Here is a 26158-nt window from a genome sequence, read left to right as displayed (position 1 = left end):
TTTCAATTACCATGAACACTGGGGCAAGATAGAGTAGCTCTGGCTTCTGCGCATCTTGAAGGGGAAGCTATCCTCTGGATTCTCAGAGCCGAAAGGTATTTCAATTACCATGAAACACCGGGGCAAGATAGGGTAGCTCTGGCTTCTGCGCATCTTGAAGGGGAAGCTATCCTCTGGTTTCAATGGTACCAAAGGGGGCACCCTTGTCAAACCTGGGCAGACTTCATGGATGCCATGACTGTCCGTTTTGGATCATCTGGGTTCGAAGATCTTGATGAAAATTTGGCAAAGCTGCGACAGGTGGGATCAGTAAAAGAATACCAGATGGAGTTCGAAAGGCTGGCCGTGAGAGTCCAAGGGTGGACGGAGAAGGCATTGGTGGGAAGCTTCGTCGGCGGCCTAAAAGAAGAACTGCAACTAGAAGTGAAAGCGATGCAACCCACTTCGGTCATCAATGCGGCAGCACTAGCTAGATTGTATGAGGACAAGTTCAGTCGAGCAAGAAAGGTGCAGCGACCATGGGGTCCCGGAGCAAGAAAGGACGACAACACCAGACAAGGAGGAAGGAGTACTGGGCCTAGGCCCACTGGTTCCTTTCAAACGGCTGACCTAGGTAGAAATGCAAGCCCACAGAGACAAAGGTCTCTATTACAACTGCAAAGAGAAATTTGGGCCGGGCCATCGCTGCAAGAAACAACAAGCGTTTCTCCTCCGAACAGATGCCGAAGAGGAAGACGACATCATCGGTTGCGGAGAATTTAACCCAGTGTGGGAAATACAATCCAATGGCACGCCTGAAATATCCTTACAAGCCCTTACGGGACTTGTGTCCCCTTAGACAATGAGAGTTGCAGGGATGATCCTAGGACGCCAAGTGTCAATCCTCATAGACAGTGGAAGCTCCCTTAACTTCATAACTCAAGTCTTGGTGGATAAAATGGGACTTCCGATTCAACCAACAACGGCCTTTACGGTTCATGTGGCCAACGGTAACAGCCTATCTTGCAATAGCATTTGCATGGGCCTACCACTAAAGATTCAAGGTCATCAGTTTGCGGTGGACCTATATCCTCTCCATCTAAATGGAGCAGACGTGGTGCTAGGCATTCAATGGTTAAGACAACTAAGACCCGTGGTCTATGACTGGGCCCGTCTCACCATGGACTTCACATCAGGAAACTCTACAGTCCATCTACAAGGGCAAACATGCAAGGGCCCAAGGCCCATCAGTCTTGCAACACTGACAAAGCAAAGAGGAGATCCAGATCAGCCCATATTCATGCACATGGACTCAAATTGGACCCGGCCATCCTTAGCTAACAGCAGCCCAGATGGGCCTAGAGACTTCCAAAGCCGCCTACAACAACTCCTTCAGCACTATGGCAATGTGTTCAAAGAACCCCAAGGACTGCCACCACACTAGGAGCATGACCACCGCATCCCCCTCATGTCGGGATCAGCCCCGACCAATGTAAGACCCTACCGATACCCTTACTTTCAGAAATCTGAAATCGAGAAGCAAGTTCAAGATATGCTTAAGCAAGGGATAATACAGTCCAATCACAACCCATTCTCGTCACCGGTACTATTAGTCAAGAAAAAGGATGGGACGTGGCGGTTTTGTATTGATTACAGAGCCCTTAACAGCATCACCATTAAAGACTGATTCCCAATACCAGTCATTGATGAGCTGCTTGATGAACTCAATCAAGCCACCGTATTCCTAAAACTGGATCTACGAGCTAGGTATCATCAAATAAGGGTACATAGGGAAGATGTTCACAAAACAGCTTTTAGGATACATGATGGCCACTATGAGTTCCGGGCCATGCCATTTGGGCTGACCAATGCTCCAGCCACATTTCAAGCATTGATGAATGACATATTCCGGCCATATTTACGTAAGTTCATCCTTAATTTCTTTGATGACATATTGGTCTACAACCCCAATTGGGAGGAACATCTGAACCATCTATAGGTCACCCTTGCAACACTTGAGGCCCACCAGCTGTTCGCTAAAGAGTCCAAGTGCTCCTTTGGACAAAACCAAGTTCACTACTTGGGACATGTTGTAGAAAAGGGCACTGTAGCAGCTGACCCAGATAAAATCTCCAGTATACTGGGCTGGCCGCAACCCAGATGTGTGAAAGAATTGAGGGCCTCCTGGGACTGTCCGGGTACTACTGCCACTTCATCAAAAACTACGGCCTAATAGCTACCCCATTGACCCAATTGCTGAAACAAGATGCTTTTAACTGGTCAAACTAGGCCCAACAAGCTTTTGAGCAATTGAAATAGGCAGTTGCGAGCCCTCCAACATTAGCACTGCCCGATTTCACAAAAGATTTCATAATTGAGTGTTATGCCTCCGGTCAAGGCGTTGGGGCTGTTTTCATGCAAGAGGGGCGACCACTAGCCTTTTTCAGCAAGGCCTTAACATTACAAAAGTGGGCCAAATCAATTTATGAGGGAGAATTAATAGCAATAGCCTTAGTAGTCCAATGTTGGAGCTCCTACTTGATCGGTAGACGGTTCACAATTCGGACCGACCATCAAAGTCTGAAGTTCTTATTGGATCAATCAGTTCTACCCCCGGAACAGCAACGCTGGATATCCAAGCTACTGGGGTACGACTACAGAATTGAATACAAAGCAGGGGCTGCTAACCGAGTAGCGGACGCCCTCTCACAGCACCCACAGTCATTTCAGTTACTAGTATCTTCCTCAACTTCTCCACTCCAGGACCTACTGCGAAAAGAAGCCCAATCCTATAAGGAGTTACAGCAGTTGAAGGCCCAAGTATTGGCAAATCCCTCACTGCACCCCGGGTACACAATTAAGAATGATCTACTCTTCCTCAAAGGACACTTGGAAATCCCGACAGCCTATGCTCATCTCAGGAAGCTCCTAGAATTATTCCATGCCTCACCCACGGGTGGCCACTCTAGCATCCTACGAACACAAAAGCGCATCGCCACACAATTTCATTGGAAAGGCATGCCTACATCTATCCAGAACTTCATAGCTAGGTGTGCAGTATGCCAACAAAACAAGTCAGCCACTACAACCCCAGCAGGCCTCTTACAACCACTCCCAATACCAACCCAAGTCTGGGATGATATATCAATGGATTTCATCACGGGATTGCCCGTTTCTGCCGGCAAAACAGTTATCCTTGTGGTAGTAGATAGACTTACAAAATACAGTCATTTTCTACCTCTATCACACCCATTTACAGCAGCCACAGTTGCTGAATTATTCCTCCGGGAAATTGTGCGCCTACATGGGCTCCCTAGTTCAGTTGTATCAGACAGGGACCCTATCTTTATGAGCCGTTTCTGGGCTAAGCTTTTCCGCCTACACGGGGTTAAACTATTCAAGTCAACTAGCTACCACCCCCAATCTGATGGACAGATAGAGGCGGTTAACAAGAGCCTCGAAACATATCTGAGATGCTTCGCGGGAGATCGACCAAGACAAAGGGTGAAGGGGATCCACTAGGCCGAATGGTGGTACAACACCACTTTCCATAGTGCCGCGGGGATGACACCCTTTAGAGCTTTATATGGTTGGGACCCTCCCCCTCTACTTCCTTATGAAAAAGGAACCACCACAGTAGCGGTTGTTGAAGAACAGCTAACGCAACGGGATGAGGTGCTAAGGGAACTGAGACATCATCTCTTACAGGCACAGCAATGGATGAAGCACACCTATGATAAACACCACAAGAATGTCCAATATGAAGTAAGTGATTCGATATTTCTCAAATTACAACCCTTCATGCAGATGTCAGTTGCAAGCTGACAGTGGAACAAACTCAGCCTACGCTATTTTGGCCCATTTAAAATCCTGGAGAGAATAGGATCAGTGGCCTACAAACTGGACCTTCCGCAATATCCAAACTGCACCCTGTATTCCATATCTCCTTACTGAAGAAGGGGCCGAAGTCAGGAGTCATTACAAGTGCGACCCTTCCTATATTTTCAGAAGGACAAGTGCAGACTAAGCCAGCCCGCATCATTGATTTCAGATGGGTGCGCCGGGGAGGCAGAGTCATACCAGAGGCATTAGTTGTTTGGTCTAACCTTCCGGACGAGGATGCAACCTGGGAATCCTACTTAGATCTGCAATCAAATTTTCCTACATTAGACCTTGAGGGCAAGGTCGCTCTAAAGAAAGGGGGGATTGTCAAGACTACTGAAACAAACCAACAGAAGGCAGCTAATCAGTTTTACAAGAGGAGGCCACATCAGCACAACTAACCATTCACTTGTAACAACTGCCCTATAACAACTGTAACAATCAAGATTGTAAAACTATAAGTAGTAGAGCAGAAAAGGGAATAAGACATTGATTCTTTCAGCATTAAACTCTCTCTCTCTCTTTCTCTCTCTTCTTCCAAGAATTCAAGAGGTTGGCCCCTCGAAGAGCCCTGAGTTAGGCAGGTTCCTAACAGGGATTGAGTATTGTTACAGACTGTATAATTAAAATAGGAAGATGTTACAGACTGTATAATTAAAATAGGAAGATGTTACAGACTGTATAATTAAAATAGGAAGTAAATACTAGGGAGATATGATGTTACAGACTATATAATTAAAATATGAAGTAAATACTAGGGAGATATGATTTACCTTGATTGTAGGACTGATTTGTAGGAATTTGATTAGTCTTATTTCCTAATATATTCTTTCCTAACATAGAATTTGTAACTTGTATATATACATACGAGATTGATGAATAATACAACAAATTCTTCTTCTTCCTCTGTTTACTCTTATTTTACATGGTATCAGAGCATCTAGTCTCTGCATGCCCTTTTGTTTTTTTTTTAAGTAAACAGTAGGTAGAGGAAAATTTCTGGGTGCTTCGGGTCACCTCTTTGGAGCAGTCAGAGCATCTAGTCTCTGCAAAGTCTGGCAGTCAGCAGCCTTGCGCGCGTCTCATGCACCGCCTGAAGATTCTGCCACAGTCACGCGCCGACACGTGGAGGCGCATCTGTTGCCCGAAAATTTATTTTCGGTCGTTGTCTTTTGGCTTGCCTCATCCTGTATAGCACATATTTGTGCTTTGTTACGTGCATATCCATTCCGGTGTTTTCAACAGGTGTGCTCTATTGATTTTCGGTGTTCAAAATATTCTGTTTATTTGAATTTTGAGATTATGGCAGACAAGAAATCAGTAGTTATGTCGGATGTTGTTCCAGTGATGTCAAAAATAACTGAGCATAAGCTTAATGGCTCTAATTATCTGGATTGGAGTAAAACTGTTCAACTATATTTGCTGAGTATTGCTATGGATAACCATTTAACTGATGACCCTCCTAATGATGACTCGAGAAAGTCTTGGTTGAGGGAGGATGCCCGTTTGTTCTTGCAGATACGCAACTCCATTGAAAGTGAGGTGGTTGGTTTAGTCACTCATTGTGGATTTGTTAAGGAATTAATGAACTCTCTAGAGTTCTTGTACTCCAGAAAGGGGAATATTTCCCGCATTTATGATGTGTGCAAAGCCTTTTACAGGGCGGACAAAGGCGATAGATCTCTTACAAGCTATTTCATGGATTTCAAGAAAACATATGAAGAACTTAATATGTTGCTTCCGTTTAGTATTGATGTGACTGTTCAACAAGCTCAGCAAGAAAAGATGGCTGTTATGAGTTTTTTAGCTGGCCTACCTTCTGAATTTGAGATTGCTAAATCTCAGATTCTTTCCAGTTCAGAGATCTCTTCTCTACAAGATGCTTTCAGTAGGGTCCTTCGTACAGGAAGACAACAATACAGGAGTGGTAGTGGTAGGTCAAGTAGTGCCCTTGTCAGCCACAATAATACATCTGAATCAGGGAGACAACAATACAGGAGTGGTAGTGGTAGGTCAAGTAACTATGATAGGAATACTAATACTCGTGGACAGAAGTTAGGAGAGATAGTGTGTCATTACTATCATAAGCCAGGACATATGAAGCGGGATTGCAGGAAGTTGGAGAATAAGAAAACTCAGTCAGCCCATATTGCATCCACCACTGATACTTCTGAGAAGTCTGTTATGACATCTGTAGATGAATATGCCAAGTTTTCTCAGTACCAAGAATCATTGAAACCTCAATCTACTCCTGTTACTTCCATCGTCGAGTCAGGTAAACCCAATACATGTCTTGTTTCCTCCTCTCCTGTTACTTTAGCAGATGGGTCAACATCTTGTGTTGTTGGGTCTGGCACAATTAGTCCAACACCATCACTTCCTTTGTCATCTGTTCTTAGTTTACCTCAGTTATCATTTAATTTAATTTCTGTTAGCAAACTCACTTGTACCCTTAATTGTGGTGTCTCATTTTTTCCTGATTATTGTTTATTCCAGGATCTTACGACGAAGAAGATTATTGGTAAGGGACATGAGTCTGGAGGTCTCTACATCCTTGATACACAAGTTCCAAGATCCATAGCCTGTTCTGGAGTTGTAACCCCTTTTGAAGCACATTGTCGGTTGGGCCACCCCTCTCTCCATGTGTTAAAGAAAAATTGTCCTCAATTTCAGAGTTTGTCGTCATTAAATTGTGAGTCTTGTCAGTTTGCTAAACACCATCGTCTTAGTTCGAGTCCTAGAGTCAATAAACGAGCTAGTGCTCCTTTTGAATTAGTCCATTCAGATGTTTGGGGTCCGTGTCCAGTTGAGTCCAAAACTGGGTTTAAGCATTTTGTTACTTTTGTTGATGATTACTCTCGTATGACATGGTTATATTTAATGAAAAATCGTTCTGAGGTGTTTTCTCATTTTTCTGCTTTCTGTGCTGAAGTTAAAACTCAATTTAATGTTTCTGTACAAATATTGAGAAGTGATAATGCTAAGGAGTACTTGTCAGAATCCTTTCAAACTTACATGCTTTAGCATGGCATTTTTCATCAAACTTCTTGTGTAGATACACCATCTCAAAATGGGGTTGCTGAACGGAAAAATAGACACCTTCTTGAAACTGCAAGAGCTTTGTTATTTCAAATGAAGGTTCCTAAACCTTTCTGGGCTGGTGCAGTTTCCACAACATGTTTTTTGATTAACCGTATGTCTTCATCTGTCCTTCAGGGTAAGACTCCTTATCATGTTCTGTTTCCAAATAAAACGTTGTTTCCTATTGAGCCTAGGGTATTTGGGTGTACATGCTTTGTTCGGGATGTTCGTCCTCAGGTTACCAAACTAGATCCAAAATCTTTGAAATGTGTTTTTCTTGGGTATTCTCGTGTTCAAAAAGGGTATAGATGTTATTGTCCTACTCTTCACAGATATCTTGTGTCAGGTGATGTTAATTTCCTAGAAGATACACCTTTCTTTCCATCTACTCCTCATTCAAGTCAGGGGGAGGATGATGATTTGTTAATCTATACTGTCACATCATCTGGTTCACATCCTATTGAATCTGCTCCTGCCAGGCCTAAGCCACCTACAGTTTTATTCTCGGCGACCAACCCCTCCGGATCCATGTCCTGCACCAGCTCCTTCGTCGGCAGATCCAGTGTCAACTGATCCTGTTCCTTCATCATAAAGACCAGTCTCTAATGATGATCTTCCTATTGCTCTTCGTAAAGGTAAGCGTAAGTGTACTTATCCAGTATCTTCATTTGTGTCTTATAATCATTTGTCATCCTCTTCTTGTTCTTTTATTGCATCTCTTGATTTTATCTCTGTTCCTAAGACTGTTAAAGAAGCCCTTTCTCACCCTGGATGGCATAATGCTACGATTGAGGAGATGAATGCTTTAGAGGACAATGGTACTTGGACCTTGGTAAATTTACTTGCAAATAAGAAGACTATTGGGTGTAAATGGGTGTTTACTGTTAAAGTCAATCCTGATGGGTCCATTGCCTGATTGAAAGCCCGTCTTGTTGCTAAAGGATATGCTTAGACTTAAGGAGTGGATTATTCTGATACCTTTTCTCCTGTTGCTAAACTTACTTCTGTCAGGTTGTTTATTTCTATGGCAGCTACTTATAACTGGTCCCTTCATTAGTTAGACATCAAGAATGCTTTTCTTCATGGGGATCTTCAAGAAAAAGTTTATATGGAGCAACTGCCTGGCTTTGTTGCTCAGGGGGAGTATGGGAAAGTTTGCTATCTTCATAAGTCTCTGTATGGGTTGAAGCAGAGTCCTCGCACCTGGTTTGGAAAGTTTAGTCAGGTAGTCAAGAATTTTGGTATGAAGAAAAGTAAGTCTGATCATTCTGTTTTCTTCAAGCACTCTGCTACCGGCATCATTTTGTCAGTTGTGTATGTGGATGATATTGTCATTATAGGGAATGATACTACAGGGATTTCATCCCTTAAATCCTTTCTCCACACTCAGTTTCATACCAAAGATTTGGGAATGTTGAAATACTTCTTGGGTGTTGAGGTAACAAGAAGCAAGAAGGGAATATTCTTATCTCAAAGGAAATATGTACTTGACTTGTTGTCTGAGACGGGAAAGTTGGGAGCTAAGCCATGTAACACTCCAATGGTTTCTAACTTGCAGCTCACAAAAGATGGTGAATTATTTGAAGATCCTGAGAGATATAGAAGATTGGTTGGAAAGTTGAATTATCTTACTGTAACTCGTCCAGATATTGCGTATTCAGTTAGTGTGGTGAGTTAGTACATGTCCTCTCCAACAGTTAATCACTGGACAACTGTAGAACAAATTTTGTGCTACTTAAAAGGAGCACCTGGGCGAGGAATTTTGTATGGCAATCATGGTCATACTAGAATTGAATGTTTTTTAGATGCTAACTGGGCAGGATCCAAGGAAGATCGAAGGTCTACTTCAGGCTATTGTGTATTTGTTGGAGGGAATCTAGTTTCATGGAAAAGCAAAAAGCAGAATGTTGTCTCACGTTCGAGTGCAGAATCGGAATATAGAGCTATGGCCAAGTCTGTGTGTGAAATAATGTGGATATATCAGCTTCTGACTGAAGTAGGTCTTAAAACTTCAGTACCAGCTAAGTTGTGGTGTGATAACCAAGCTGCTCTTCACATTGCATCTAATCCCGTTTTTCATGAACGAACTAAGCATATCGAGATTGATTGCCATTTCGTTCGTGAAAAGATTCAACAAGGTTTGATTTCCACAGGTTATGTGAAAACAGGAGAACAACTGGGAGATATCTTCATGAAGGATCTTAATGGGGTTAGGGTTGATTATCTTTGTAACAAGCTGGGCATGATTAATATCTATGCTCTAGCTTGAGGGGGAGTGTTACAGACTGTATAATTAAAATAGGAAGATGTTACGAACTGTATAATTAAAATAGGAAGTAAATACTAGGGAAATATGATGTTACAGACTGTATAACTAAAATAGGAAGTAAATACTAGGGAGATATGATTTACCTTGATTGTAGGACTGATTTGTAGGAATTTGATTAGTCTTCTTTCCTAATATATTCTTTCCTAACATAGAATTTGTAACTTGTATATATACATACGAGATTGATGAATAATACAACAAATTCTTCTTCTTCCTCTGTTTACTCTTATTTTACAAGTATATTTATATTTATCTAGAAATTAATTAACTTTCTTAATCTTGTTACTGTTAAAAATAACAAGTTTAAACCGTAGAATGGGCCTTTTTATGGCACTGTATTTTTTTTTCAAGTTTCAACCAACTATACATTTGCAAATGGTAATATTTTTTGAAGGGGAAAACATTTTATAACTTACATTTTACTGACATACATATAAAAGTTTTTTACAGGGAACATGACTTTAGAAATTCGGTTACCAACCATTCAAAGTGCAGGTGCACATAGGCCTGAACCACAGCAAAGGTAAGGCCAGCCCTTCACCTTAAGGAACAAAAAAAGGGCAGTGCTGACCTCATCACAGGCCACAGAAGAAGGGACCAATACCATATAAGTGGGCTACTCATTACACTGGAGCTGTTCCTTTACTTCCCCTTTTTGTAGTTAAAAGAAAAGAAAAAGCAAAAGAGAAAAAACGAGACAATTTGGTGCTCAAGATCAAGCCCAAAATTCAAATGACTTGATTGGTCCTTGAAGGTGATTCAGAGGTGGTGGTTAGATGGCTAAAGGAAGACAACGGTAGCATGTGGAGCTATAGCAATGAAAGGAAAAAATTCAAATAGCTTGCTAGGGATATTGAGGTGAAGCTGGGTGAAAAGAAATGCCAACTCACTTACCGATGGATTAGCCAAGCAAGGGGTGAGTAGGGTGTCTTGTTTGTACTTTATTGGTGGGGAGTTAAGTCATTTTACCTCCCCTATCTCTTGTAATCTTTAATAAAGTTTATTGTTGTTGGAAAAAAAAAAAATCAAGGCCAACCTGATATACAATTGTTTGCCCCCACTTAATGTAGCCAAGCCCAGTCTGAAGCAGGATGAACTCAAGCACCCATCAGAATGGCCAAGTTCATGTCAAGCACCCATCAGAATGGTCAAGTTCATGTGCATGGTAATTGAATCAGAAATGTTATTTATCAAAAAAAAAAAAATCAGAAATGTTCAAGTTGATAAATTTTCTAAAACATACATGCTATTTCTATGTTTTTCTAAATTCGGACATAAAGGCTTGACAAAGTGAGACTTACGTGACAACTCTATAATCACAAAATAGACTCTTTCAACTTCTGGTCCACGTTTCCTAGTTCCATGTGTATTGATTTCATACTCCCGCAGCCTGATAAAGAACAACTAAGTGTAAATCTTATTTCTTTAGTCACAGGATAATCAAATAATCAATTAAAATTTATTTTTACAGATGAGTGTCTTTGGTCTTAGGAATTTCTGTTTTCTATTTTTTTTTTGTGCAGTTTTAAAGAAGCATTCATCCTTTACCTGTCTTTTATATAACTTATATTTGCAAAGTAAATAGGTGCATCAATCCGAACAATCACAATCCCATTGTATGTATATGCTTCGGGGTACTGTTGGATGTTTCTATATATAGTGGTTCCAGGAAGACGCCCCAAGATAGCTGAAATGAAAATGGTAAGAACTCAGCGAATCACAAACATATCTTAAATTGTTGATTCTCGTATTCAGATAATGGACATGACATTTCTTGAATTATTAAGTACAAACCATAAAAAGTAATAGATTGACCACAATGAATCAATGTTCATATAGTTGAAAGACTATGGCTAGCAAACACATGATCCTTAGAAGGTAAAATAGTGGCAGCAAGAACCATCCAACATGCATATTTGTTTATTTGGTATTGATCTTACAATGCTAGAATTCTACTCACCAATATGCGGGTTTGCTGATTCATGGATGACGAATGCAAGGGAGACACCCACCTACAATGCCAATATCCTGTCTTGGGTTAGTAAGACTGAAACTTTCTACATTTTCAACAATTGAGACAATCAGGAGAGATGTTCTCAAGCCAAGTATTCAATATGGATGCAAAGCTTTGATCTAGTTGAGTATTCAATTTGGTGTTTAATGTATAATTTGTGAGGCTCCCAATCTAATTGAGATGTTGAATAGTTTCACTCTTGTGCATCCTAAGTTTCAATTGACTGATTTAATATCAATTAGATTTATGACTTTGATCCTGAAGAGTGATGAAGTGTCCAACAAGAAGGCTTTTAATTAGTTCGTGTATTAGCTCCCACCTAGTGTTTTAAAAACAAATCCGGCAATGGAACCACTTTTCCTCCAGGTAGTGGGCAGCAGTTTAACCATTTGGGTCAAATGGATCAACTGTCATAAATTATAAATAAATAATATTAAAATATAAAAATAGATAAAAATTTAGTAAAAAAATACAGAGTAGTGCAGAAAAAATTGGGCATGTTTATAGTATTATATATTCATCATATTAAATAAAAAATAAGTATAGAAAATAAGAATTATTGTTGTTAATGATGGAAATAGCTAAAGATATAGAAAAAGTGCAGAAAAGAAATAAAGGACTTAGGTGCATATTAGGCTTTTAGTATCTGGATGACAGTTCCTCAAAAATAAATGATATTTTATAGTTAAAAAAAGTGGTTTAGTGTCAACAACCCAATGACCCACTGAATGATCGAACAGTTCAGCTGTTTGACCACCTGGATCATTGGGTTGTTGACTCAGTTAACGGATTTTAGTAAGTAAATAGGTCAGGGCCAAACAGCCCAGATTCCTAGCCAGGTGATGTGTTGACTAGTCTGACCAGTCCAGTCAACGACTGGTTTAAAACCTTGCTTGGATAATTTCAAAGGCAGTTATTCATGAGAATCAGGAAGTCTAACTTCTATGGTCTAATTTGAATAAACACCTTCCATAAAATTAAAATCTCCCAGTACCACAAGGATCTGTTTCAAATATCCAAGATGTCATAATCCAAATGGATAGTATGATAAAATAGAACTAAGTATACAAAGTAATTGATAGGAATCCAAATGAGAACGCATAGATAATAGCCCCTCCCCCAGGCGCATCCAATGGCTGAAACAAATACAAGGACAATATTTGCATGATACTATTTGCTAAATTCTGACCCCAACAAGGACACCAATCTCGATTCCAAGGAATAATGTCATAATGAACGTGATGGTCCAAAGAAGGAAGTCTTTCTTATCCACATGCCACAAAAACATAGCTTCACCATAATCCACCTGAAAAAATAAATCAGAAAGAGGAATAAGCACAACAATTGCTTGAAAAGGTGTACACCAGCAGGTTTACTTTATATATCATAGCACAGTAGACATGCATAAGTGGCAATGGGCAAACTATGGATATTAAAAATTTCAAAAAGAAAGAACAGAAAATTAGTTTTTCTTATCAAATGTAGGTTTTCTTTTCTCACTAAATAAAAAATATAAAACAACATTCACAGCATTCAATCTAAAAAGAGCTTCATAACCTCTTCAGAATAGTCCAACTTCCAATGAAACACATGGCAAGGCTAGAACATAAAATCATGAAACAGGGTTGGTCCTCCTCAAGTTGAAACCAAAAAGGGACTACATCTTGCTCAATATGTTCCATCCCTACATTAAGCACAAAAGGCCCTTTCCTGATAACCTGTTTCTGTAGAAAGAGAGAGATCAACTAGCACGGAACCCACGAAGATACATTTTCTTGTATTTTCATCTTGCTTTTTTTTTTTTAATTATGGCATCTTTCCTTTAAAGGTAATCCTATTTTTCTCTACAAATATCCCTTTAATCTCCAATTGCCAAAAGATGATCAAAGTGCAAGCTTTGCACTGAAACAAAGTTTTGTTTTCTATGAAAAGTTAGTTTCCCTAAAGATAGGAATTTTTCAAAAGCAAATGGTGAGGGGGAGAGGGTGAGAGGGTGAGAGAGTGAGGAACTAAGATGGGAGGGAAAATGGAGGGGACGGAGTTCGTGCAGGCAGGTCAGTGGAGGAGATCCTTGAAGATAGAAGCAAAAAATCTCCTGTTCGAAGAGATGAGAATCAAGGGGAAGGTAAGCCTGAAGGTAAGAGAAGCGAAAAAGGGTACAATATTGCTGGAAGGATTAGAAGTGATCGAGTGGCTAAGAAAGTTCATAGCTGGAGCCTGTTCAAAAGGTAAGCAGATAAACTGGCAGGATTTTAGTACACTAGAAGGGAGAAGATATGTTGTTGAATGTAAGAGGAATAGAAAGGGGTTCTTCATAGCTTTGACTGAATTTTTTGGGAAGGGACAGAGGCAACTGGTGTGTCTACCAGCAGGAAAACAGAACCAAGGCTGGGGGGAAGTAGACTGGTTGCTCAAAGAGTTCTTAGTTCAAAGAGTAGCAAATGAGAAAAAAGCTTCCATAAGGGAGGAGAAGGCTTATCTCAATAACAGCAGGGTACAACAAGGGCCAGTGGTCATGGCAAAAACGAAAGGCCATTGCAGAATGGTGGGAGGTCTAGAGAGAGAGGAGTGGGATAGTAAGTTTGTGATACAAGCCAAGGAAAAGGTTAATGATTGGAGGAGGGTAGCTGACTTACTGGCAACCAGATTGAAGTTGAAGAGTGTCTTCATAGTAACCCCCTTTGATAACTGTAAAGCCATCCTAGATCCATTAGAGAATGATTTGAAATTATTAGCTATCAATGTTCAGGCTGAGTTCGGACCATTCACAGTCTTCAAATGAAATCCAACATCCAACTCCAAGGATTTTTTTGTTGAAGATGGTGTGGTGGTGCGTGTAATAGGATTGCCATTCTATCTATGGAAACAAGAAATAGCAGAGTCTATAGCTGTGTTGTGTGGAGGAATCTTGAAAGGTGCTTTTTGGGGCGATCTCTATTCAGTAGCATTCCTGCTAAGTGGTGTGAAGCCAGAAGAAATTCCACGAAAGGTAGAGGTACGAACAGAGGGGAGCTTTGTCTATGTGTGGTTAGCTTCCTCCATTGAAGTAGGGCTGTGGAAGGAGGCTCGGTTGGTAGGAGGGGAGAAGGAGGAAGAAGAAGCACTATGTGGACTAGTGAGATTGGGTAATTCAAATGGGAAGGGATGTTTCACTAAAAAGGGCCAACATATTCTGGGAAGCCAAAAAGCTTTGGGGCAGTTGGAAGGTCAAACCTGGAGAAAGCAAGAAGAGGGTATGACAAATGGCAGATCCTTTGCGCAGGTGGTGTCAGGGGAAAAAGACAAAAAGCTTCTACTGTCGAAAGGGAGAAGGCTGAACCAGCAATCTCAGATAGGGAAGGTTGCTGATTCGACCATTAAAACAGGGGCGCATGACTCTTAAAGTGATCACGTGGGATGAAAAGAAGGGCCCAATCGAGTGGATCCCTATTATGGTGGGCCAGAGAAGGCTTTTCAAATAAAGGACATAAAGTTGGGCTCCTATAGTCTTGAGCCCAAGGCCCATTATAAGATAGATGGGCCGAGGGACATGTTAAGTAAGCACGTGACTGGGAGGAGGGATGAGCTGATAGACGAGATAAAGCGTCTATCTTCTTCAACCCCGAACCCTTCCTCTCGACTGAACAGTTCAGGCGCAAAAAAGTCTCAAGACTCGCAGTCTTGAGGCTCTCTACAGTGGGCCCCATCCAACCTGGCGAACCGTCTCTCACCAAATAGGCGCAACCCGAGATACATGAAGCCTAGTGATGAGAACAGAACAGGGCTTGAAGATTGGTTGAGTGAACAAAACAGTAACGACGATTCTGATAGAGACGAAACGCTAAGTCTGGGAAGTTTGTCTCCGAAAAGCAACAATGATCTTCTTGAAACAGAAAGTTTGCATACAATTCTTAGAGGAAGAGACTGAAGAGGCAGGTGGCGGGAAGACTAGGAATGGTGAAGAAATTTGTTCTAAAGCTGTGAAAACTCCTCTTCCCTTCGTTGAGGGAGCTGACCCTGAGTCTAATGAATTACAGGATGTTGGTGGAGAGGGACAAGAATTGGTTGTGAGGATGGATGCGGGTATTCCAGTGTTGGAAACACAGAGAAAGGTTTTCCAAGTGGGTAGGTTGTCAGGAAGTGATTCTTTCACCATGTCTACTTCCCAACGTTGTCCAAAAAGGGGAAAGGCCTTAAAACCATGCGCCGCCTGTCAACAAGTCATTTTCAGTGATTCTAGTCCTACCCCCCTTCTATCAGGTATGGGTGTCAATTCTGTTTTAGGTACCGACTTGTTTGCTATGCCTGTAACAGATATCCCAGCTTCCCATCCAGGAGTTTCTGATGCAAGAGAGAGGGTGATAGTGGAAGGAGGAGAGAGGGTGTTGGAAGGAAGTAGTAAGGGGAAGGCGGATAGAATTTGGGAGTTGATCTATACAATGATGGAGGAACAAAATAAAAAGGAAGGACTTGTAGAAAGATGTTGTAGAAAAAATAAGTGTGAGAAGGGTAAAATTCTTTCTCAAACATTGGATGGAAAGGATGGAGAAATTGGGAAGGGGGGGAAAAGAGGAACAAATAAGAAAAAAAGATCTGAAGTGGAAAGGCTAATCTCAGACATTGAGGGGGATTTAGAATTCAGTGGTAGAGGGGATAGGAGGAGGGCCTAAAATGAGGAGAATATGGCCTCTTATTGGGTCCTTTGCTATTTTGTATCGATGAAAATTATTAACTGGAATGTAAGAGGGTTAGGGAGTGCAAGGAAGAGAAGGGCGATCAAAGACCTACTCCGAAGGGAAAAACCTGATATTGTGTTGTTACAAGAATCCAAACTGATGGAATTAGATAGGAGATGGGTGAGGAGTTTTTGGAGGTCTAGAGGTTTAGGTTGGAGCTCGTCTCCTTCTTGGGGAGCCTCAGGGGGGATTGTAACACTATGGAGGGAGGATGTGGTGGAAGTAGTGGAAGAATTGATAGGCAGATTCTCAATTTCCATTAAGTGCAAGAATGTAGAAAATGGATGTGTATGGGTCTTAACCAATGTTTATGGCCCTAATTCCTATAGAGAGAGGAATGAGATGTGGGAGGAACTATATGCAATTAAGGGGCTATGGGATGGTCCTTGGTGTCTGGGCGGGGATTTTAACGTCATTAGATTCTCTGATGAAACCAGTAATCCCCAATAGGTAATCTCAACAAGCATGAGGAAATTTAATGGTTTTATTGAAGATTGTGAACTGAAGGAAATACCTCTGCTGCAAGCCAATTACACTTGGTCCAACCTTCAAGAAACCCCATTGTGCTCGAAGTTGGATAGATTCCTTTTTAACCTTGCTTGGGAGAATAGTTTGGAAAACTTGGTTGCTAAGGCATTACCCAGGGTCACCTCTGATCACTGTCCTATCCAAATAGAAGCCGAGTCTTTTCCTATAGGACCCAAACCTTTTAGATTCAAAAATATGTGGCTTACCCATCCAGATTTTGTGAAAAAAGTGAAGGAGTGGTGGGGTGAGGAGGAGAGGGGGGTAAGATGGAAGGGGATCAAGTTCCACAAGAAATTAAAAAGGTTGAGAGCCAAAATAAAAGAGTGGAATAGAGATCAGTTTGGTAGAACTGAGGAGCAAAAATTGGGCCTAATCTCTCGAATAGAGAATTTGGATGTAAAGGAATCTCACAATGGGCTGACCGAGGAGGATAGAGTGTTAAGGAGACAATTAAAAAGGAGTTGGAAGAAGTGTTATTGAGGGAAGACATCAGTTGGAGACAAAAATCTAGACACAAGTGGATTAAGGAAGGCGATGGGAACACTAGATTCTTCCATGATTTGGCCAATGGGAGACGAAGAAAGAATTTTGTGACCAAGCTAGAGATAGGAGAGGAGGTGATTACCAACCAGGATGACATAGCCAGAAAATTTGTGGACCACTTCAAATCGATTTATAGAAGGCCTCTGAGTGAGAGAACAATCATGGAAAGGGTGGATTGGCCAAGGATTTGATGAAGGAGTCGCAAGATTGCTGGAAAGGGATTTTGAGGAAGAAGATATTAAGAAAGTTGCCTTTCTAATGGATAGATCCAAGGCTCCGGGTCCAGATGGCTTTACAATGGGTTTTTATCAAGACTGTTGGGAGGTTTTGAAAGAGGATCTAGTTGAAGTCTTTAAGGAATTTGCAGACAATCACACTATAAGCCCTGGAATTAATGCCACCTTTTTGGCCTTGATACCTAAGAAGAATGATGCCAACCACCCAAAAGATTATAGGCCTATTAGTCTGGTGACAAGCATCTATAAAATTCTGGCTATAGTGCTCTCATTGAGAATCAAAACAGTCCTCCCTACCATCATTAGTGAAACTCAGGGGGCTTTTCATTCAAGGGCGACAAATAACATATCAGATCTTAATTGCGAATGAGTGTGTGGAGGAAATGAAAAGGTCTAGTAGGAAAGGATTCATTTGTAAATTGGATCTTGAAAAGGCCTATGATTTGGTGGACTGGGAATTTCTATTAGAGGTTATGCGGAATGGTGGTTTTGGGGACAAGTGGTGTAGTTGAATCTTTGGGTGTATCAGTACTTGTCACTACTCTATTCTGGTAAATGGTACGGTGAGGGATTTTTTCTAGCTTGCAGGGGTGTCAGGCAAGGGGATCCACTTTCACCATTCCTTTTAACCTTAGTAGCTGATGTGATTAGTAGGATCATTACTAAGGCTAACAGCGAAGATGCCATTAGGGGTTGGAGAATAGGGAGACACCAAGTCCCCGTCACCCACCTTCAGTTTGCAGATGACCTAATGATTTTCTATGAAGGAGGTCTTAGTGAAAAGGTAGCAAACCTAAAGGAGCTAATAAAAGGGTTTGAAAGTGTCTCTAATTTGAGAATAAATCTGGAAAAGAGTTGCGTAGCAGGTATAAATTTGGAGGTAGGGGAGGTCGAGGCTATTGCGAAGTGTCTTGAGTGTTCCACCTCTGCTTGGCCTATGTCATATTTAGGGCTTCCTTTAGGGGAAAATCCTAGGGAGAGTAGATTTTGGACCCCAGTGTTAGAAAAATTTGAGAAGAGATTAGTCTCTTGGAAGAGGAACTATATCTCTTTAGGAGGAAGAATTACCCTAGTAAGAGCTACCTTGGCTAACTTACCTACCTATTATTTGTCTGTCTTTAGGATACCGGTTAGGGAAGCTAGGAAGCTGGAGAAGTTGATGAGAGACTTCTTATGGGAGTCGGGACAAGAGAAAAAGGATCACTTGGTTAATTGGGAAATTGTGTGCAGAAGTAAAGAAGAGGGGGGTTTGGGAATTGGGAGGGTAATTAGAAAGAATCAAGCTCTGTTAGGGAAATGGTTGTGGAAATGGCCTTTGGAAAGAGAGAGATTGTGGCATGAGGTGGTGGGAAGCATTCATGGGAGGTCAGAGAATGGATGGGATGTTGGTGTATCGAGGCAAGCTAACCTAGCAGCACCTTGGAAGGCTATTCACAACACCCTTCCTCAATACCTCAAGTTTATCAGGTATGAAGTTTGTTCTGGCAACTCTATCCTTTTTTGGGAGGATATTTGGGTAGGAGACTCACCGTTAAAGGATTTGTTCCCCTCGCTTTTTTCTATTTCTTTGTACAAAAAAGAGGTGGTCTCAAAATTTGTCTCACCCTTGGGAACACCCTTAGATCCTACTTGGGATTTTGGTTTTCGTAGAGGACTTAGGGATGCTGAAATTGAGTCTCTTTATTTTTTGCTTGGGTGTCTTAATCAGGTTTGTTTGGATCCCTCCAAGCCAGATAAGAAGGTTTGGACTCCTAGACCCAATGGAACCTTCACTTGTTCTTCTTTTTTCAAGTCCATCTCTCAACTTTCTACTCACCAACCCTTTCCGTCAAAAGAAATTTGGTGTAGGCTAGTCCCCCCAAAAATTATGGCTTTTTGTTGGGAAGTTTTTCCATGGGAAAGTAAACACTTTAGACAACTTACAAAAGAGAAAACCTTTTCTCTGTATTTCTCCTAATTGGTGTATCCTCTGTAGAGCTCATGGTGAGGATTGTTACCATCTATTAGTATCTTGTCCCTTTTCTGCAGACCTTTGGGCTTGGCTACTTTCGTTGTTTGGGGTAGTTGGAGTCTACTAGCAGAAGTTCACATGCTCTTCAACCATTCTACCTTTTATTGGCCTACAAAAATAGGGAGAATTATGTGGAGATGTGCTCGTGCTGCCTTGACTTGGACTCTTTGGGAAGAAAGGAATCTCAGAATTTTTCAAGATAAGGAAAGGAACAACCAAGATTTGAAAGACTGTGTTAAACAGGGCAATACATTGGCTGAAGACCTTGGAAATCTTTCGTCAATTCTCCTTTAATGGCATTTGGAGAAATTGGTTAGTAGTAGAAAGGTGCTCATCTTTAAAGGCCAAATCAATTACAAGCTGGTCTCCTCCACCCGAAGGCTCAATTAAGTTGAACTTTGATGGAAGCAGCATGGGTAATTCAGGATTATCCGGAATGGGGGGTGCTTTGAGAAATGAGAAGGGAGAGATTTTGTTGCTCTACTCATGTCCAATTTGCAAACCACCTGGGGGTACAACAACTAATAATCGAGGGGGATTCCAAAGTGGTGGTGGGTTGGTTGAAAAATTCTGAAGAGGCTATGTGGCAATACAAGAATGAAATGAAGAAATTTAGTTGGTTGACAAGGAATATGTTGGTCACTGTATAGTGGGTGGGGAGATCAGCAAATACCTTGTCAGATGTGTTAGCTAAGCAAGGGGTAAATAGGGAAGAATTATTTTGGGCTTAGTTGTGATTCTTGTTTTTCTTTCCTAGTTTACTTGTAAGTTTCAAGGAGGGGCTGCAGCTCGCGCCTCTCACTGGGATGATGTATGAACTCACTCTAATTTGCTTCTGAATCAATAAACTTACTATTATTCATAAAAAAAAAGTTAGTTCCCTTATATTCTATGAGATTTCATGGTTCCCCCTCTAAGTGAGAATCCAATAGTATGCATCAATAAAGAGAGATTGTACCCAAATTCTCTCACTTTCAAACAAGAACCAGCATCTAAAATTTTTCCTTACAACCACAAGCACAATTCTTATGATCTTCCTTTAGCAGAGGTAGAACTAGTAGAAGAGACTAAGAAGGGCCATGCCCCGATGATATATAAGGTGGAACCCATCAAGATCCTATGGTTTCTGTGGATTGGTACCCCAGGGAAAGTTTACAGGGTCCACTTCTGTTCTTCATGCTACTCTGGGTCACAAGTCATAATGTTTTAAATTGTATTCTTGTTATTTATTCTATGGTCTTTAAGGTGTTGTCACAAATTTCTCAACAAACTCTGTTGCAACAGAATTTTCTTTCGAACATCTAGTTAGACAATTATGATTGTAAGGGAAATTTCATCCTTCCAAATACTGAATTTTGAGGAAAATTTTGAAATGGAGTAAACTTTCTGAATAATTTTTCTTTGTTCTCCATTTCTTTAGCTACTTTGTGTAGGTGTAATTCTTCCTCTTTTGTTAATAAAATTTTAAGGTCGCCTGCCTCCACCTCGAGTAAACTTAGGGGTTAAAAATAAAAGATTAAGCTTGTTTGATTTCAGGAAAAGATTGTGGGGAATATTGAAATTCATATAATGTAACCAATGGAGTTGACATTCACAAGTGTAAAATGTCAAAATGCAACACAATAGGTCCATTCCAAAAACTAAAAACAATATACTAGGAAGCATTTGAAGTCTATAAAACTTTTTCAAATTTTATGCAACTTCAAGGACCTTTTTAATAGGTAATCTGAAATATGTTAAAATGGGAAAATATATTAGAAATTCTGGTAAATTGTAGCAAAATTGCTATCCATTATTACAAGAACTTACCTAAAAACCTAACTGTTGGGGGTTCTTTTAGGTAACTGGATTTCTCAAGTTACAGAATTTTTGTTTGCCAAAATTTCTCCATAAAAAAGTGTTAAGCTTGATTACAGAAAATAACAATGGTCATATGATTCTTCTAGTTTTTGGTATACAGTTATCCTGCTTCACATGGTACAGGTCCTACAGGTTACAAGACCTATAAAAATGTCACTAATTGGAGTAATTGAAGGACAGTGGATGTACTTGCTTGAAATGACTTTCCACCATAAAACACAGTGCACGGTCTTGATTGAAATGACTTTCAAAAGGCTTAAAAGGGTAAATTCCTTTTCATCCAAACTGGTCTACTCACCAGACCCATTACAGCAGAGATCACGATGGCAGCCAGGGCACACTGCAATAGAGACAAGTTAACCAATAATTACCATTTTAATGGCACTGTTAGAGGTCAAAAACAGCAGAGTAGACATAGAAACAACAAAAAAGAACCACCCAGTAGCTACTAGTTTACCTGCATTATCTAGAAAATGGCAAAACCATGGACTCCGTAACACATGATTTAGAAATCTTAAAGCAGGCAAAGGCAACCATATTTTGTAAATCATAGTTTTGAGCGTTGGAACCAGTGTTGTATGGACACCCCACTTTTGCAGGGGACTTGCAACTTGAGTTGTGTCCCCAAGTTGACTCTTGTCTGACCCTCCAATGTGTCGGACTTTGCTACATTGTGAATCAGGCGAATTTACCAAAATGCCTGCAGTCTCCGACACTCCAAATTACAAACCTTCACTTTGAATACCTCTATTAATAGCGGTACAACCATTTAAATTGTTTAAAAAGTCATTCTAGCATTTGCATTTTTCTAATTTGTACATAACTTATTAGGTGGCCATCTGTCAACCATTGGTTTGTGCCCACACCACTTCCATGACTCATCCTAAATTACTGTCTTGTAAACCAGATTAGCCATTGGACCAAACTGGCTTGGGTTTGGTTCAAGATGGACTGAACTGGGTCTATGGCCTTTTCCATGTCTATGCCTTTACAATTACAATTATTATTATTAGTTATGCCAGTCGTGTCAACAAATCCTAATTTTTTGGGTTCACTAAGTTGGTCTCCCGGACAGATGTCAGATTCTGACTCCCATATCTGAGTCCGTGCAACACTGCTTGGAATCCAGGTGCCAGTTGAAAATCAATAACCAAATTAGATCAATTACTTACTGTTTCATTATAGAAAACAGACCTGAGGTATTTCTGTGAATAATGGTGTCATGAACAGAAGAGCACATCCCATTATGATTCCCATAACAATTCCAGACAAGCCAGTTTTTGCTCCGCTTTCATGATTTACAGCAGATCTAGAAAAAGAGCCTGCATAATTTGTTCAAAGTATTATACTTCAGAATCATTGACATTAAGGATAAAATGTTCAATACGTTATATATAACAAAGAATATGTGTATCAACCTCGATTTATGGTAAATTGTGGACCCAAACTTACAAAAATACAGGCCTCGTGAACATCTCACCTGTTGTGGGGTATGCTGAGAAGAAAGAACCACATATATTTGCCACACCAAGACCAAATAACTGTTTGCAACAAGAGTAAAATATTTTAGAATTTTCATCCAATAAAAATCATGTCTTCCACTAGCTAGTCTTTGAATACATAATGATCAAGTATTAATGCTACATGGCACACTTGAAATACACTACTTCTCCACCGCCCCCCCTCCCAAAAAAAAAAAAAAAATACACTACTATGCTTTGAAAATCTCTCATGCCACCTCATGTGAGTTTGGTACATTTATAAGATTTCAGTTTACTAAAACACGTCATAAATATGTATCTGCTCATGGACCAGTAAAGAACGAGGGAAATTTGGTCCTCTTTGCTGAAGTGAAATAAAAAATATCCTTGGAGTAAGTAAAGCATAAAAAACAGAGATTTTGTTGATAAGGGTTGCGTCAACATGTTTGTAATAGGCATTTATTACCTGCAACAGATACACCATAGATGGCGCCAATTTGGGCATCAAAAGGGGATTGGTGCAAAAAGAGGGTGTCCAATGGATCCAAATGACAACCTCTCCCTCTGCTATTATTAATTGCAGTTATATTTCTGTCCAATAGGCACACATTAATGCAACTCTTAAACACATAAAATTATATTATTAATATCCACAATCTAGATAAAATCTTGCACAGTATAAGGCAAGCTGCCACAGGGAACATTTGCTTCAAGAAAAGGTGTTAGTACAGAAGTAGAGATAATTGTCAATTCGACAGCAGCCTATACATCATCTTCGGAATTGAACTATATATTATGAAGATAAGGGTATGCACATGAGGCCAATGAACACCATCTATGCCTCTGAATGACCTTATTTGTCATCAGTCCATGAAAACTATCAGAACAAGTGCCTGCAAATTACATGTCACATGTTGGAATATCAACCTACCACAGGGGATTCCAAAACACCAAAAAGAGGTGCCTAGGCATTTGCTTGCTCACAAGAAATAGATGAAATAAGAGTGATAAGAAAAAGGAATTCCACTATAAGCTCCACTGCAATTAAATTTTCTCCTTTTAGTGGCCATCTGTTTGAAATGATACAATCACATTTCTTTGCGATCACTACAGAATTTGGAAAAAAATATGTTCTACAAAAAACTTATAGCACAATATATAAATAAATATGGACTTCATTATAGTACTGAGGGCCAAATGTAGACACATTATTTGGACAGAGTTCACAAATCAAACACATACATAGTGAAGAGCAGTGGTCTGAATCAAAATTGTTGCAGATGGGGAAAAAAATTAGAACTCATAGACACTTTGAATCAATTTGTGTACTTATATTTTACTGATTAGATGTGTTTTGTTTTTCATTATCACATTTGTGTCGCAAACACAACAAATGACAAACTTTCCATGCTAAAGTCACTGGACCAGAACAACTCAGTAACATGGCAAGCAAAATAAATATAGATTGTAAGAAGACTACCTGCACTAATAATATAGTTGTCAAGGTGTCCCCTGGTTGACAATACACCCTTGATGGGGCACCCAGCTTAAATGCCCTGAATTATATTAAGAGGGTACCCATCTAGATGACAAGGCATCTGCCTTTTTTCTGTTTTTCCCCTTATATTTCCCCAATTTTCTGTTATTAAGCATACACACATACACACACTCATTTATTAAATATTTTATTAGAAAAGGACAAATCTTTTTTCTAGTTTTCTCATAGTTTTTTTATATTCAATTTCTCTATTAAGTACTTATTATATTGCAAAAATTGTGTTAAAGTTGTTGGTTCGGCTGTCTTAATTTGTATGTTTATCTTTGTTGGGTCTTAAGTCATTAGTTATTGGGTCTTAGTTACTGGGCCTAATCTTATTTAGTGTTTATTTTGACTAGGTGTCCCATCATTAATCAGGGGCATTCTTGTCTATTTATGTAACATTATGTAATGTTCTTATATATAATAGATTAGGGCTGGCTGAGGACTATTCTGCCGCCCATCTCATATCTTCTTCTTCTTCTTCCTCTTCTCCTCTCATTCGACAGCCCTATTTCAGCAAACATGTATCAGAGCACTAATCTTTCGACTGGTTACAGCAGCCGCCTCTTCTTCTACTCGCAGTTAACTCTCTCATCTTTCTTTTTGGTTGCTGCAAAAAAACCCTAGGGTTGGTCGTAGAACACAGCTAGACCTACATCTAGGGTTTCCCTTGGTTGTAGGGCCCAAGGGGAGTTGACCCAGAGGCTGATGCCCTAATAGACGCAGTGCAGCAGACTGTAGCCATTCGGCTAAGATAGATCTGTGTGGAACAGATCTAGGCGGAAGGACTAATCTCAGCAGTCCTAGAACTGTTCGTGGGTGAGGTTATAACCCGCGATAGCAGTGCTTAGCACACAGTAGAAGCCAACACAGCAAGTTGCAGGCTGCGACAGCAGTGATTAGAACACAGCAGAAGTTAGCACAACAGAGTATAATCTGTGACAGCAGTAATTAGGGCACAGTGTGCAGTGTAGTACTCGGCGTTTCAGCTCTGTGTCGGGTTCTCGGGACTGAGTTTACAGTGCAGCAAGTTCCGTAAGTGTGAAACAGTTCACTATATATTGCGTTTACAGTCTTGACATTTACGAGTAAGTGAAGATGTCTTCCATATCCAGGGAAGTGTCTTCTAGAGATGTTAGGTCTTGTGGGAGGTCTCCTAATCTGGAGAATCCAAATCTGCACAGCCTACAGATCACAAGTGTGTTGTTGGATGAGTACAACTTCAGAGAATGGTCTGTCTCAGCCATGCTTTTCATCACATCCTGGGAACTCACTGGTTACTTGGACAGGCAGAAGAAGGAACCAGAAGTGGGGAGTGCTGAATATGCAGCTTGGCGCAAGGAGAATGCTACAGTTATGTCCTGGCTACTTGCCTCAATGACTCCAAGAGTAGCTAGGACTGTTCAACATTTCTCCACGGCTGCCAAGATATGGGAAAAAGTTTCTAAAACCTATGGGCAGAAAAAGAATAATGCCAGAATTTACAGACTGAATCAAGATATTGCTGCCTTGAGGCAAGGAGATATGAGCGTTGCAACATATTTTGCTACACTAGAAGGACTATGGGAAGAGTTAGATCACCACCTTATTATTGATTGGGAGAGTTCCGGAGACAAGGAAAAGCATGACAAACAAGTTGAAGAGGGTAGAGCATTTAAGTTTCTGGCTGGCCTAGATCCTATATATGAGAGCATAAGGTCCCAAATTCTGGGAAGGGATGAAATGCCAGACTTGCATCATGTTTACTACCTTGTGAGGAATGAAGAGGTGAGAAGAAAAGAGATGCAGGTTGATACTCAAACAAAACTAGCTGAACAGTCTGTGGAACATTCGGCCCTAATCTCTACAAATCAAAGGGGAAACAGATACTCTGACAAGAGACATCTGAAGTGCACCCATTGTGGAGGGGAAAGGCATGTGAAAGAGACTTGTTGGGTTCTCCATCTGCATCTGAAGCCA

General features: G+C 40.5%; 1 protein-coding gene across 3 annotated transcripts in view; it reads right to left on the bottom strand.

Annotated features, from left to right (window-relative positions):
* The window catches only part of LOC148868190 (sulfate transporter 4.1, chloroplastic-like), a 55084-nt gene that overhangs the window by 11979 nt on the left and 16947 nt on the right, over positions 1-26158 (bottom strand). For 2 of the 3 annotated variants that reach the window (XM_088970216.1, XM_088970218.1), the window contains exons 9-15: positions 22659-22719; positions 22373-22500; positions 21477-21518; positions 12475-12591; positions 11232-11283; positions 10820-10958; positions 10573-10661 (exon numbers count right to left, since the gene is read on the bottom strand). In XM_088970216.1, coding sequence (XP_088826342.1) covers positions 10573-10661; positions 10820-10958; positions 11232-11283; positions 12475-12591; positions 21477-21518; positions 22373-22500; positions 22659-22719 — 628 coding nt within the window. The remainder of the gene's footprint in view (positions 1-10572; positions 10662-10819; positions 10959-11231; positions 11284-12474; positions 12592-21476; positions 21519-22372; positions 22501-22658; positions 22720-26158) is intronic. The other variant, XM_088970217.1, reaches the window with a different exon arrangement.

This window comes from Nelumbo lutea, chromosome 2 (assembly GCF_056320005.1).
Source record: "Nelumbo lutea isolate HS-2025 chromosome 2, American lotus-T2T, whole genome shotgun sequence".
Classification (NCBI taxonomy): Eukaryota; Viridiplantae; Streptophyta; class Magnoliopsida; order Proteales; family Nelumbonaceae; genus Nelumbo; species Nelumbo lutea.
The sequence above is the reverse complement of the archived record's forward strand: the minus strand, read 5'-3'. Positions and strand labels throughout refer to the sequence as shown.